At 50.8% G+C, this 14,292-nt stretch overlaps 3 protein-coding genes across 3 annotated transcripts; all 3 read left to right on the top strand.

Annotated features, from left to right (window-relative positions):
- Positions 1-1,135: 1,135 nt before the first annotated feature.
- On the top strand, positions 1,136-2,507 carry N7498_009127 (uncharacterized protein; the record flags this gene model as incomplete). Its single annotated transcript, XM_058456183.1, has 5 exons — positions 1,136-1,392; positions 1,452-1,653; positions 1,720-1,784; positions 1,837-2,164; positions 2,226-2,507. The coding sequence occupies 5 exons, from the start codon at positions 1,136-1,138 to the stop codon at positions 2,505-2,507; spliced, it is 1,134 nt and encodes a 377-aa protein (XP_058303082.1).
- Positions 2,508-8,089: 5,582 nt separating this feature from the next.
- N7498_009126 (uncharacterized protein) lies at positions 8,090-9,100 on the top strand (the record flags this gene model as incomplete). The annotated part of the gene is given in 3 exon segments (XM_058456182.1): positions 8,090-8,338; positions 8,356-8,847; positions 8,993-9,100. Coding segments are annotated over 3 exon segments (849 nt in total), but the record flags the coding sequence as incomplete, so codon positions are not given.
- A 1,538-nt stretch (positions 9,101-10,638) lies between these two features.
- Positions 10,639-13,716, top strand: N7498_009125 (glycoside hydrolase family 35 protein; the record flags this gene model as incomplete). The annotated part of the gene is made up of 1 exon (XM_058456181.1): positions 10,639-13,716. One exon carries the CDS (start codon positions 10,639-10,641, stop codon positions 13,714-13,716), a length of 3,078 nt encoding a protein of 1,025 aa, XP_058303080.1.
- Between the last annotated feature and the right edge of the window lie 576 nt (positions 13,717-14,292).

Genomic DNA, 14,292 nt, shown 5'->3' with positions numbered 1-14,292 from the left:
CGTACGTACAAGAGCACTAATTCTGCCGGCATGTGATTTTAGTGATAAATTATGACAGACAAAGTGGGTTCCTTTACTCCAGCTCTCTCATTCGAGGGCGGGGAAGTTAAGATCATCGGAATGAACATGAAAACAAGCTGCCTGCCGAGAGGCTCGTGCACTCCAATCGTGGCCTCCCTTGGGCACGGGATATTCAACGCCACTAGAAGCGGGAGCCACCAAACACAGATCGAACGCAAAAATGAATTAAATGGGACGCTCACATCATCGGCCCGAGGATAGCCTAAATGAGTTTAGTTGGCGTCCTCTTCACCTTCCAAAAAGGGATTTATGCCATGAAATTCCCCGGGAGGGTTAGTACTTCCCAGAGCAATAATAATAGGAACCCCCTAAGCGCCTCTGTAGCAAATGCAGGCCTCCTGAGGACTATAGATCCACGAGCTCGGGGCAATGGTAGGCCCATTAAGCTTTCCATATAGGCTCCTATCCGGAGGATGGCATTTACCTTGATTCTTGAGCCAAAGTGGCCAGCCAATTCAAGAAGCTTTCACCTCGGCAAATTTCTCGGCTGAACTGGGGTCGAAACCCACCCAAATGATTGCCGACCGTGCTCACTACTACCGTAACGGCACGCTAGGCTCACACTAGGCAACGGTAGGAACGACTTATTTATTTTCAAGCTTTTCAAGCGTTTAGGCCTTCCGCACTAGATGTAGTTCCTTTCCACTTTCAAGAGAAATTTCAGGCTTCGGCTGGCGCTCTAGGCCTCTACAGCCGAACTACAGATATAATCAAAATCTAGGACCCACCGTGATCAGCTCCCATCCGACCGCTTACCTACTTAGACTACCATCTCGCTGGTCTGAGAGGTCCTAGTGGCCAGATAGGCAAGGTAGAACCGGCAGAATCTAGTGGCGAATTTGTGGGGTTTGATTACATCTGTACATAGTCCGGCTGCAGTAGTTGAGAATCTTAACGCTAGATATCTGCTACTGAGTTCAGGGGTCTTGTTCCTCCTGGCGCCTACCCCCGCCCGACTGATTTTTGAAAACTCTTATACTGGACTTCCTGCCCAGCTGTCTGGTCGCATACTCTGTTCGCTCCTTTATTGCTGCCAGTCATACATACTTCCAATATGTCGCTCTCTCCAAGCCAAAACAGAGCTATCGAGATCACTGAGCGAGTCACTTCTTCACTTTCTGTTCTCGGTGCTCTTTTCGTCATTGGCACTTATACTGCGTCTTCCTCATTCCATAAACCAATCAATCGCATGGTCTTCTATGCATCATGGGGGAACATCCTCGCCAATGTCTCAACTCTTATCTCTTTGTCTGGTATTCAAGCAGGCAGAACTTCCACAATGTGTCAGACCCAGGGGTTTTTGATCCAGATGTGAGTTCCTGTGATTTCTTTAGCAAGGCATGGCGACTTATGCTGATGAATGTTCCAAGGTTCATGCCTGCAGATGCTCTTTGGACGTTAGCGATGGCCTGTAACGTCTACCTCACTTTTCGACATAGGTTTTCTTCCACTCAACTGCGGCGCCTCGAGATAAAATACCTTCTTCTTTGTTATGGCATCCCGTTTGTCCCGGCTATTATTTACGCATTTTTGCATACGGAGGAACGGGGGACGATTTACGGGCCTGCCACGGTTAGTTGAAGTGCAAAGCTTGCTTCAAATTGGAAAGTCTCATCTGACAATTTATCTCATAAACAGCTTTGGTGCTGGATTGATGTAGATTGGGATTTCCTCCGCATTGCCACCTTCTATGCGCCTGTTTGGTAAGCTTATTCAGAGCATGCGAGAAAGCACGTAATCTCATTCGCGACATAGGTTAATTTTTATCGTCACTGGTTTTATTTACATCTCTATCGGAACGGAGATTCACCGAAAGCGAAAGCAGCTTCGAAATATGACATCCCAGAGTGTGCCAACCGTCCAAAGCCTGAAAACCACGGAGGTCCATGTCGTGAGCGAGACAATGGACGCCTTTCAAGGCACCGACGAGGGTCGTCCAGAGAACGACAATTTTTCGCAAGGGAGACGATTTGCCCAGTACGAAACTAATATATCCAGCGCTAAGATGTCGAGTTCTGATGCGGCTGCTTGGGCTTACACAAAATGCGCAATGCTTTTCTTTGCTGCACTCATCATCACCTGGGTAGGTCCTCGATCGAGTGCATTGATATTGACTATGATTGACCTAATGATACGTTTCGTAGGTCCCCTCGACAATCAACCGAGTCTACACCCTTGTCGCTGCAGGTGATATCAGCTTTGCGCTCTGCTATTTTGAGGCACTCGTGCTTCCTCTGCAGGGATTTTGGAACTGCATCATTTACATTACTACATCTTTGGGTGCCTGTCGATCTTTGTGGAGCTCAATCTTTGCTCCCAAGCCCGCCTCTCAGGGTATCGCCCTTTCTTACACGAAAAGCAGAAGACCTTTCAGCAGGATTGACGAAGGGTCAGAGAGTATGACTGAATTGGCGGAGGACAAGTGAACTACGCGAGAACGAACAATTTGGTTTATTTTTCTCAGGGTCCGGTTTTTCAGCATTCAAACATTTTTTGTACAAATAAGCAATCCGGTTCCTATACAGTACCCCATTTAACACGATTCTGTTGGGAAAAGATCAGACGGAAGAAGATGGATATACAATTGAAGGTGTAATGCGATGATCTTGTCTAGTTGTTCTGACGGGATATTTATACCCTTTCTTCGAGAACGATTCTCTAAGAGAAATGCACATAAAACAATTATTTTGATCTCTATATCCGAAGGACTTACAAGGATTTAGATCTTCTAAAAGTCATTTGCATGTCTCTTATCAAGCTAAGCGAGGTTAAACTTCCGACCGTATTACAAATGGTGATCTCTAACGGTCTTACCAATTAAGAAGGGGGCGGTTTAGAACTCAGGGTGCAATACTTTCATGAAGGGACAAGTTCGACGGAAAAACACCTACCGCTGATTATTATGCATAGGGAAATGTACATGGCACACATCAGTACATACCAGACCCTGTCTGTGAGGGTGAACATTAGACGAAAAAGTTGATGTTAGGAAATAAGACTTTTGCTTACGCTTCGGGGCAGACGGGTGTTATCTTCCCAGTGCGATATTTGCGTTTTAACCATGTTGGGTCTATCTCTGAAATCCGTATTACTCATAGCTTCGAGTAGATCTCGCCCGGTTCACGGGTTTTACCTGATCTGGAACCGTTTCTGCGCGGGTTTTGGTTTCAATGTCACGACCCGAAGTCGGTTCAGGGTTTCAATATTGAACCCACGGGTAACCCGTGGGTTAATTAACAATGCAAACATAGAGAATCTCGTGATATGCAATTCGCAAAGCCTATAGCGCCTATAGAATTTGAAGGGCTTATATAAACTGAATTCGGATATAAAACCGTCAGAAACAGAGCCCGATTCAATATCAGCATCCATGGCCCGAGTTTCCCGGCGCTCGTGCATGTTACTCAGAAGACGATCGAATGAATGGGAAGGTAATTGATGGAGTGGTAATCTGTGGATTAGGGAAATCAATTTGAAGACACTCGAGTTGTGGAACAGTGGTAGGTTCTGATTTGCATCTCAGAAAAGTCCACTCAAGGGGCTCCTGAACTGCGGGATAGCACCTACGGCAAGATAAATCTATATTCATATGTCTATGAAAGAGGAGACCTGCCTCTCGTGAAAGTGGACCACACGATCTATTCTGTGTCCATGAAAATCACGACGCCTGGGGAGGGGGCGCGAGTCAGTCAATCCTCGACTACCCGGAAAACAAGTGGCATAACAGGATCCAAATAAACCTTTGTCAGCGGTGTTCGTGCTGAGCTAAGCGTTTGTGGCCGATCTCGTTTGAACTGGCCGGTCTAGGGGGGCCAAGATCATCAGCACCTCCTTAGTGGGAGGCTTTCTTACCAAATACAGTGGCGTACACTGCGGAAAAAATGGCACCAACGCCCTCACAAATTAATTCTCGACAGAATTTTCTGGCGACAGAATCAACGTCAACACCATCGCCCCGGGGTACACGATGACCGAGCTGGCAAGGAGCAATCTCTGGGAGAACGGGCCTGCCTTCCTCGACTGGATTCCCAAATCCAAGACAAGATATCTTAAGCGTTCTGAAGCTCTGCGAAAGTCATTTTATGCGGGGGGAAATTGCATACCTCTCTGCTTGTTCCACTTCAAAAAAAAGAGCGAAAGGGTTGAGGGATGAGGTGCTCCATGTTGTGAGTGGATTCCAGGTCGCTGGGTTCAGGCACGTGATTGAGACCTTACGGCCATTTGATGACGATGTGTGCGTAAAGGTTGTGAGATCGTTCTATGCTGAGCTTTGTCGGAACGGTGCTCTGGAGTATACCGACAGAAGGGTTGCAATGGCACTTTATAAGCGGTCTCGGTGATTTCGACGAGAGATAATTATTGGAAGCGGCCATTAAAGTGGACACAGTACTTACGTGATGGTGTCTAAAAATCGATCACCCATTGGGACGAATAGAGACTAGAATTTCAGATTTGGGGTCCTTGCAGCAACAAGAGGTGGCTTCGCACACAGAGCTCAAATAGCGGCTTATACTTTCCCCGGAGGAAGACAACCAATATATGTAATGGAAACCAGACTTCTCAAGGAGACTATCGCAAAGTACTTTTAGTTTTAGAGATTTTGCAGCTTGTCTATATGGCCAGGTTGAGGTGATGAGTTGACACAAGGTCCTCCCGGCAAGTTAATTATATGGAGCACATTCGTCGGCGGCTCTAGCTGAGCTGATAAACCAGAAGTATTCCGGTGCATCACCAGTGTGATGCAGAGAGATAAATCCGAGAACTACTTGATAATTTGTCCGTGCCAGACACCACAAAATTTCGATCTTCGTTTGTCTCCGAGGGTACAATAAGAGATCTGTCGGATGGCGCTAAACAGATGTCCCCGTATTCCCAAGCTTTTACATTAAATACGTGTTTAATGTTTGAACCCGCATGTACACGTTAGAAGCCCCGTAGATGCTCCGCAGGCTCCAAATATCCTTCTACTAGTGATTCTGAAGATTCGGATCCAGAATTGTACTTGGATTTCTAGAATCTTTGATACGTCATATTAGGTACCAAATTGAACTATAAAGTCCAGAAATAAGCTGTGAGGTCTTCAGACCGAAGACTTAGGTGTTTTATTTGGAACAGTTTCAGCATCTATATCACCATCTTCTCCGGCCTCTGATCGCGTAATTGTCCCAGGAATCTGGCCCTAGTCATTTTCTCCACTATGAGCTGTCCGAGGAGGAGTGCCACTCAGCGGATTGTCCTTGGCCGTTAATGTCAAATATTCTCCTTTGAAGAGACCATCCTGGAAGGACCCAAAGGCTCAGTCGAAATAGTTGAGTTTGACTTCAATAGCTCCCTTGCTGCGATCCGATTTTTCCTGGCTTTATCGCTTACACAGAACGCGATACTGATCCCAGAGAACAGGGATATCAAGCAAACTGAAAAGACAATAGCGGTAATGTTTCCTTTGTGATTCCATTCGGCAAGTTCGGCATTTGCAGAATTTGTTGCGGAAGCTCTGCTTGTCATGGTGGTTGAAGTGTTTGTCGTAGTTGAGCTACTCGTCGTTGACGCTATTGAGGTGGTCGAAGTGGATGAAGTAGTGGAAGTAAACGTGGTTGAAGACGTAGTTGAAATCATACTTGAAGTCGTAGCTGCATCTGAGGAAGTTGTTGTGCTTGAGGTAGTGGTGCTAGTTGTAGTTGAACTTGTACTCGTTGTTGTTGTCGTCGAGGTGTCTGCCGATGTGACGTCCCTGGCTTGAAGAGCGACATGATCGGGGCCGGTATTCACCGCGCGTGGTATTATAAATTCGCCACAAAGAGGTTCTGAAGATGGCTTCCTGTAGACGGTAGTTTGTAGAGAGGACCAGGACTCGATTAAGGTGACATAGGGATGGCAGGTAGCGAAGACACACTGTGTCGCTGCTAGCGCCAGAATGCTGCACTTCATGTTTTCTCAGTTGGAAAATAAATATTCTGGCAAATACTTGAAGGAGAGAGCGACGTAGAGGAAGTAATAATGGGCTTATGGCTCAGGCGGCCACGCATTAACGAACGCACTGTCTTCCGCTAAAGACTAGTCTGGCCTGCACAATCTTCTTTCTTCAGATATTCTAGGCTGCGCCTAGTGCAATTTGTCGCAAGTGGCCGCGTAAATTCAATTTGCTAGGTTATTTTTGATCTCAGCGCCCTAGTATCAGCCACTCGCGAGGCGGCGGAGGAGGGTAGCACACGCACAAGCCGCGCGGCAGCGCCCCACAGGGCTGGCCCATTATTGCAACCTCTAAAAGAAACGGCCGGCAAATATCCAAATAAACCATATGGATTTGACCTTGATCGATAATGGAGAGGTACTTGGTAAAGTGACTAGAGAAAATAGAAAATGGCACCTACTAGATCATGGCGGGGAATACGAAGCTATGAAAAATCCTGTTGGTCAAGCCCCAGTCACATGTAACTACTTACGCCGATCGCCAAGAACCGCTAGTTCAGTCTTAAAGAAATACCCACTTCATTTTCAAGATTATTGTTAAAGCAAAACTAAGAGATTTGTCTAGTATTATCCTACGGGGATCACGTCTATGCGACCGCGTAGACCACGACGCATAGCTGTGATTTAGGACCAAGGCAATTACATATCCTATCCCATGGGGGCTGGTAGGATGCACTGCGTACTAGTTAGATGTTTTGCTTTATTATGGGAGGAAAACGGTGCTAGCGAGTGCATACTGATTTGAATTCGCGAGTGTGTCCTATTTAACTTCATCGGTCCGACAACTCTGAAAGATTTCAGAAGTTGTAAGTTAGCGATAAATATACACCCAGTTTCAAATTGAAGATCATCCGAACATTAGGAAAGGTAGTTGTAGGGATATATTAGATGTTGCGGGCTCAATGGCTTTCGATAATATAAACATGGGACTAGTGTCACTGAGGTAAGCGGTCCTCTTTGCTTTACTGTAAGATTGTCGATATAGGATTCATGACAGCCGGGAGAGAAAATTCCATCAAAACGGTCATTCAACGATCAGTGAATCGAGACGGGGATCAGGTGGTCTAGTATCTCATTCTGTGATATTGGTGGGTGGAGGACCCATCTTAAATGTAAATAGCTTGAGATCTCACAAAACCAGATTTGCCCACGAACTTTGCAACTGCCCTCTTTACACTTGGCTGGATCGAAGAGTAGCAGTGACTGTTACCAAAAATCCCTGTTTGACTGGCCCTCTATTCTCAGCGCCAGCTTGTCGACCCCGTCTTCCTCTCGATTCAAAGCATATCACAGACGTCACCATGTCCGCTCAGTCGATTTTGAATAAGGTGATTGTTCCTCCTGTTAGCTGCAGCTTCAATGATGTCCTGAAAATGACAACTATTTCCCACTCGGCTATTACCAAAAAGGGATTTGACGGCATATCATATTGCGTCCCGACACTTGTGGTCCTTGGTGTTTACAGAGGACTTGAAATATTTCAATAAAATTGAAGCCATGTGCTATGGACGGAATTGACACACGGGGGTAGTCATCGAAAGCTTCGTCGCCGCCTGCAACAAAAGATCCAGTGGAGCTTGTATAGTCTCCAACAAAAGCTGTTGATTCTCCATCAATTCCCATCAATTTACTCCTGCTTATGTAACTTGGGAACCGTGCCGCCGGGGTTGGCCGGGATCAAACAAACGTGGCCTTTTTCAGACTCGCCATGCCACTACTGCTTTGAGAAACCCCGAATCAAAATCGAAAATGCCTTCGTTTCTAATTCTGCCCCCGGAAATCCGAGAGTTCATTATTGAACAAGTCCTATGTAGCAGCCATAGGCCACCAACCTATCCATCTATGTTTGGCAGAATCGACTTTCATGATATTGATTACAATGCCTGGCGCAGCGAGACGAAAATCTATCATGAACAACGCAGCACGCCCTGCCCATCGAATTGTCTTCCTCTTCTTTTGACTAGTCACCAAATATATGAGGAAACCCGATCCGTTCTCAATCGCAAAATAAATCACATATGTTCTGAATATCTCAGTCTTAAACGACTACGACCTATTCCCGACTTGGACATCTATACCGTATCTAACGAATCGCGTCCATGTGCTGTATGCAGACGTGCGCCTTTTTGGCAGTATCATCCCGTCTAAGACAGCTAAACGCCTCGTGGGGGATGGGGGGTGCCTTGGATTCCACCGGAGCTTCTATTCCTTGCTTGAACGCTTTCTCCGCTATGGGCCTGCGGACGAAAAGAAGGTAAAGCGCAATCCGGATATCGGCGGGAACGAAGTTTCCTACGAAACCAGATTCCCTTTGTTTCGGAAGAATCCGAATTCAGTGATCGCGATATAACCATCGAGATCCTTAAACTTGACTTCCAGTCATCCGAATCCGTGCTTCCGTTTCCCTCAGACAAAATTGGTAACGATGAGTGGCGACATAAATATTTTACATCCCACTTGATCTTTGATGAAAGCGGCGGTCCGAGCGAGCTTGAGAAGTATGGGACACGACCAGAGTGGCTCGCGACATATCTTTTGGGGGAGATTCATGCCCTGCTAACTATGTCCTACCACTTTGCGTCGTATGGAAAAATTTTCTATGAGCGGGTTGGAACTATCTGTATCCTCTCACGAGAGGGAGCGACTGAAATTGACCTCGCCAGCAGACTAGCCGAGCTACGCTTTACTAACCAGCAAGACACCTTTGGTAATGTGTGCCCTGAAGATCACCTTTCCACGTTCTGGGAGTGGAAGAAGCAGATGCTGGCTCGTAGGCAGGAGCTAGGTTTTCCAGTTGTATGGCCACATGATCCGGAATTGAAAGGACTGATGTGAGCTTTTGCTTGTGAGCTGTCTCTCAAAAAAGAGCAATTCTCACATTTGGTAATTCCTTCTCTTCCGAGCCTATGTTTCATAGCGATCGACGAGAGCAGTTGAATAGGCGGGAAATCACGAGCTGGGACCTCAACCACAGCATATGACGGCCATCGTTTCGGACTGCGACAACCCAGAAGAGCAGCCGCAGGATCAGAATCGAAAGAAGGGATAACAAGGAAGATCGAGAGTTTTTGAAATAAAGCGTTCGCTGCACCGGTCAATGAGATTGCAACGCCAATGATTTCCGGGCCTTGGTTTTTCGCATGTGTGCCTCTTGTAGGTCTTTGACAACAATGTGGGAGCGTCTCTCCACATGTGCAAAGTTCAATATATTAGAGTTCAATTAGAATTCGCCAAATTTACCATCAGAACGAATATCATCGCGAGACCATATCTGCCGCAACAGCACGACCCCCTGCAGCAGTGAGATTGTTCAGCGGCAGCAGTCTCTCACTGATTCATTCACCTGGAGCCATACGTGCCATCGACCATGATGGATCGAGCACTTTTGGGCTCATAAACTGGTTCAGTCCCCGAGCTTGGAGGGAGCCGGGGCCCGCGAACTCGGAACTGTCGGGGTCTTCAGCGCGGTGACGTCTCGCCCGATTTGGATTCTCTCTTTGTTTCGAAACCTCCGGAGCCGTCTCTAAACGCTGACCGGTCCATTGCATCTCCACGCGTCAAGAGACTCTGTCAAACTGGACAAAACTGCCTGACCTTTCCCCGCAACGATCGACGTTTCGGGGAAGACAGCACCGAGACTGACCCGGGAATTTTTCCACCAAAGACAGTCCAGGTTGTTCGCCGTCCTGACGCGGCCTCACGAGCTCCGCACAAGCTCCGGGCACCAACAAAGATCAGACAGACTTGGGCCAGTGGCCAAGTTCTCTTCCGCCCCTCATCCGGAACGCAATGGCTCAGTCTCCAGGCGCGTCGTGCATGCTGGCGGGCGGAGACGACGGAAAGTCAAGAACGAACTCAGGCTGCCCGGGTAATTGACGGACAGCAACATTAGGCACGTCACCGTGCCCTGGACCAGTCAGTGGTCGCTGGATGTTCGATCTGACTATAACTAATTTCAAGCTCAAGTCCGTGCCCTCTCTCCCGCGGCGATTGTAGGTATCCGCCTGCCGATCGCGCGGGGCTCCTGAGGAGAACCTGGAACATTGCAGTGATCGACAAGAGCAATATTGCCGGGGAAATTTCTCCCCACGACAATTGCGCACAAACCGGCGTAATCATCGGGCGATTGGGATATGAATGAAGCAGAGGATCTGCCATTTGACCTGCCTAAGATGGCATTAGCCTACGCTGCACCACTGTGTCATGCCGGATGGACCTCCTCTGTACCGCATTCCCCTCCAGCCTGACGCTGTATGCGGTCAGTTGCCGACGCGCTCATTGGCGTTCCATCCCCAGGCACCGCATCTGGAGCTCCCTACTCGTCGTCCATGCACGACGCTCGCCGACCGTCAAGTTGGGGGTGCCTGCCGATCTAGCCGTGTCTTCGTCCAGGCTCGTGGGTGCCACTGGCATCAGTAGAAAAGGGACCGCCAATCACCCTGAAGCTGCAACAAAAACTAACAGCAACTGCCAGCCCTAAGCCAACGCTGCGACAGCTGCCTCCAGTCTCCATCGAGCACTCTATCAGTCGATCCAATTGGGCACAGACACTGATCCAGAGGCAGTGAGCCGTCAACAGTATAAATCATGCGGGTCTCCAGTCTGCTGAAGGCGCTCCTCAGCACCAGTTTCCTGGGTCAGGCCTTAACCACCCCAGTCGAGCCGGCCCCAGCGCGCCTCGACCCCGCTAGCAAGAGGAACCCAGTGGTCAGGGGACAGGACCTGCAGGACATCGTGACCTACGATGGACAGTCCTACTTCATCTACGGGGAGCGCATGTTCCTCTTCTCCGGCTCCTTTCACCCCTTCCGCCTGCCCGTCACCGACCTCTGGATTGACGTATTTCAAAAGATCAAGGCGTTGGGCTTCAACGCCGTCACTTTCTACGTCGACTGGGCCTTGGTAGAGGCGGAGCCTGGTAATGTGCGATTCGACGGCATCTTTGACGTCGAGCCGTTCCTCCAGGCCGCCGCCGCCGCCGGCCTCTACCTCCTCGCGCGCCCGGGACCGTACATCAACGCCGAGGTCTCCGCCGGCGGCATCCCTTCCTGGGCGCTGCTCATCGGGTGCCGGCTCCGTGGCAACTGCACCGAGTGGGAGGATTCCACCAAGAATTACATGGCAGCGATTGGCAGCATCATCGCAAAGTACCAGATCACCAACGGCGGCCCCATCATCCTGACCCAGGTCGAGAACGAATATACCAGTTGGCCCGGTGTCGCCGACTTCCCGGCCGAGCTCAACCGCGAGTATATGGCGTTCCTGGAAAGTGAGCTGCGCGCCGCGGGAATCGTCGTGCCGCTCACCTTCAACGACGACGCTCAAGACGGCCTCTGGGCGCCCGGCACCGGTCTGGGCGCCGTCGACGTTTACGGCATCGACTCCTATCCTCTCGGGTTTGACTGCTCCGACCCGCTCAGCTGGGGTGCTGCCTCGCTGCCGGCGAACTGGCAGATCGACCAGAAAACGTGGAGCCCCACGACTCCTTTCACCATCTTTGAGTTCCAAGGCGGTTCCATGGAAGGCTGGGGCGACGTGTCGCAGGACCAGTGCAACGCCATGGTGGGACCAGACGCCGTGCGCATCTTCTACAAGAACAACTTCTCCTTCGGCATTAAGTGGTTCAACTTGTACATGACCTACGGCGGCACCAACTGGGGCAATCTCGGCTACGATGGCTGCTACACGTCGTACGACTACGGCGCCGCCATTAACGAGTACCGGGAGGTGATCAGAGAGAAGTACAGCGCCGAGAAGCTCGAGGCCAACTTCTTCAAGGTCTCGCCCGGTTACCTCACTGCCACGCCGGGCAACGTCACCGCCGGCGTCTACGCAGACACCGATGCCGTCTCTACGACGCCTCTTTTCGGCCAGCAGGCCAACTCGAACTTCTATGTCGTGCGCCAGACGAACTGGAACTCGACAGGTACCGTGGACTACAAGATCACGCTCGCACCGTCGGGGGGCGACGTGACAATCCCACAGCTCGGCGGCCAGTTGTCCCTGATCGGTCGCGACTCGAAGATGATGGTCACCGACTACCCCGTCGGCAAACACAGCCTAGTGTACTCGTCGGCCGACATATTCAGCTGGGGCAGCAGCAGGTCGGGCAAAACCGCCCTCATCATGTATGCCGCCGAAGGTGAAACCAACGAATTCTCCATCAAGCCGTCCGCCGGACGCGGGAAGTGGACCGGACCCAACCCGTCGAGCTCTGGCTCCTCCACGCAAATGTCCCAGATGGACTCGGAGACCTGGACGATCAAGTGGAGCACGACGGAGGCGGCCCAGAGCGTCTCCTTCGGCAGCGATCTGGTCATCTACCTACTGTGGCGCAACGACGCCTACCAGTACTGGACTCTTGAGCTGCCGGCTGCGGCGCCGATAGGCGCCTACTCTCACCCGGGCAAGGAGTACGTCATCGTGAAGGCCGGCTACCTGATGCGCACGGCCCAGATCTCGGGCACCGAGCTGCAGCTGACCGGCGACTTCAACGCCACTACCGACGTCGAGCTGGTCTTCGACCCGACGGACGCGGTACAGTGCATCACCGTCAACGGGAACCGGCTGAGCACCACAAAAGAACGGGGGGTGCTGAAAGGGACGGTCGAGTACAACCCGCCGTCGCTCGATTTTCCGGACTTCTCCACGCTCGAGTGGAAGACCATCGACTCGCTGCCAGAGATCCACCCGAGCTACGACGACTCGTGCTGGACCCCGTGCGACCATACGACGTCCACCAACGACCAGCTGGCCCTGCTGACTCCGTTCTCCCTGTTCGCCAACGACTACGGCTATGACACGGGCTCATTCGAGTATCGCGGCCACTTTGTCGCCAACGGCAACGAGAACTACGTCACGCTAAACGTCTCCGGCGGCACCGCCTTCGCCAATAGCGTTTGGCTCGACCAGACATTCCTCGGTTCCTACGTCGGGTCCGGTGCCAACTCGGAGTTCATGAAGACGTACGCCATCCCGGCCAACGCCACCTCGGCTGGCAAGAACTCGGTGCTCACCGTCGTCATCGACATGATGGGCGAGACCGAGGAAGGCCCCGGCACGGACACGATCAAGGGACCGAACGGCATCCTCAACTTCGACCTGGCCGGCCACAGCCAGCGGGACATCAGCTGGCGCATGACCGGCAACCTCGGCGGCTGGGCGAACTACCCCGACAAGGCGCGTGGCCCGCGCAACGAGAACGGCATGTGGGCCATCCGCCAGGGCTACTTCCAGCCGGACCCGCCGGACACGGACTGGGCCGTTTCGAACCCCATGGACGGCATATCGGGTCCGGGAGTGCAGTTCTACACCACGGAGTTCGACCTCAACATCCCCGTGGGTTGGGACGTGCCGATCGGCGTGGCTTTTTCGGACAACAGCTCCGCCAGCTCCGGCCTCTACCGGCTCGACTTCTACATCAACGGCTACCAGTTCGGCAAGTTCGTGCCATACGTGGGACCGCAGTTCGAGTTCCCCGTGCCGGAGGGCATCCTGAACTACGACGGCAAGAACACGCTTGCCATCTCGTTCTGGGCACTAGAGGAGGGTGGCGCGAAGCTGGGCGGCGTCGAGCTGAAGCCCAAGGCCGTGGTGCTGAGCGCGCTACCAAGACCGGGCCTTAGTCCGCAACCCAAGTGGATGCTTAGACCGGATGCGTATTAATGAAGGAGAACCTTTTCCAGTTCGCCTGGATCTAATGGACTTATCTAATGGACTTATCTAATGGACTTGTCTATGATTTAATTTTCGTCGGCTCGGCCGACCTGCTTTGCTGCACTTCCGCGCTTTCGAGCAACCTCTGGACACCCTGTCCAGCGACAGCTTCCCGTGGCTGCGCGGCTCTCTTAGAAAAACGGTGTTCAGGTTTGTCATCCAGGAAAGCAAGGACTCTGGAACGGTGATGGCCATGAATTTCCATCGTGGCCCTAAACCACCCTAGTAGAACCCGAGTGGATCAGCCCATTTCCGCAAGTTCTTTTGACATCTCAATGTCTCAATATCCTCCAGCTCAGGACTCTCATGACAACTTAGATCGGTCCCATCACACAACCTATGTTGAAAGCGACAATCGTTGGTTTATAATAGTAGTGGATGAAAGACTAGAATATTTAACGGATCACTGCCACATCCTTGTCCTTAAAATCTTTGGTGTTAATATTGCCGAGTGCCACTAGCCAACGGATGAACGGTCTTATTAGCTTTCAGCGCCTGAATTATGTGGACGTAATATTTTAGAAG

This window comes from Penicillium cinerascens (assembly GCF_028974065.1).
Source record: "Penicillium cinerascens strain IBT 15544 chromosome Unknown scaffold_4_segment0_segment1, whole genome shotgun sequence".
Lineage (NCBI taxonomy): Eukaryota > Fungi > Ascomycota > Eurotiomycetes > Eurotiales > Aspergillaceae > Penicillium > Penicillium cinerascens.
The sequence above is the reverse complement of the archived record's forward strand: the minus strand, read 5'-3'. Positions and strand labels throughout refer to the sequence as shown.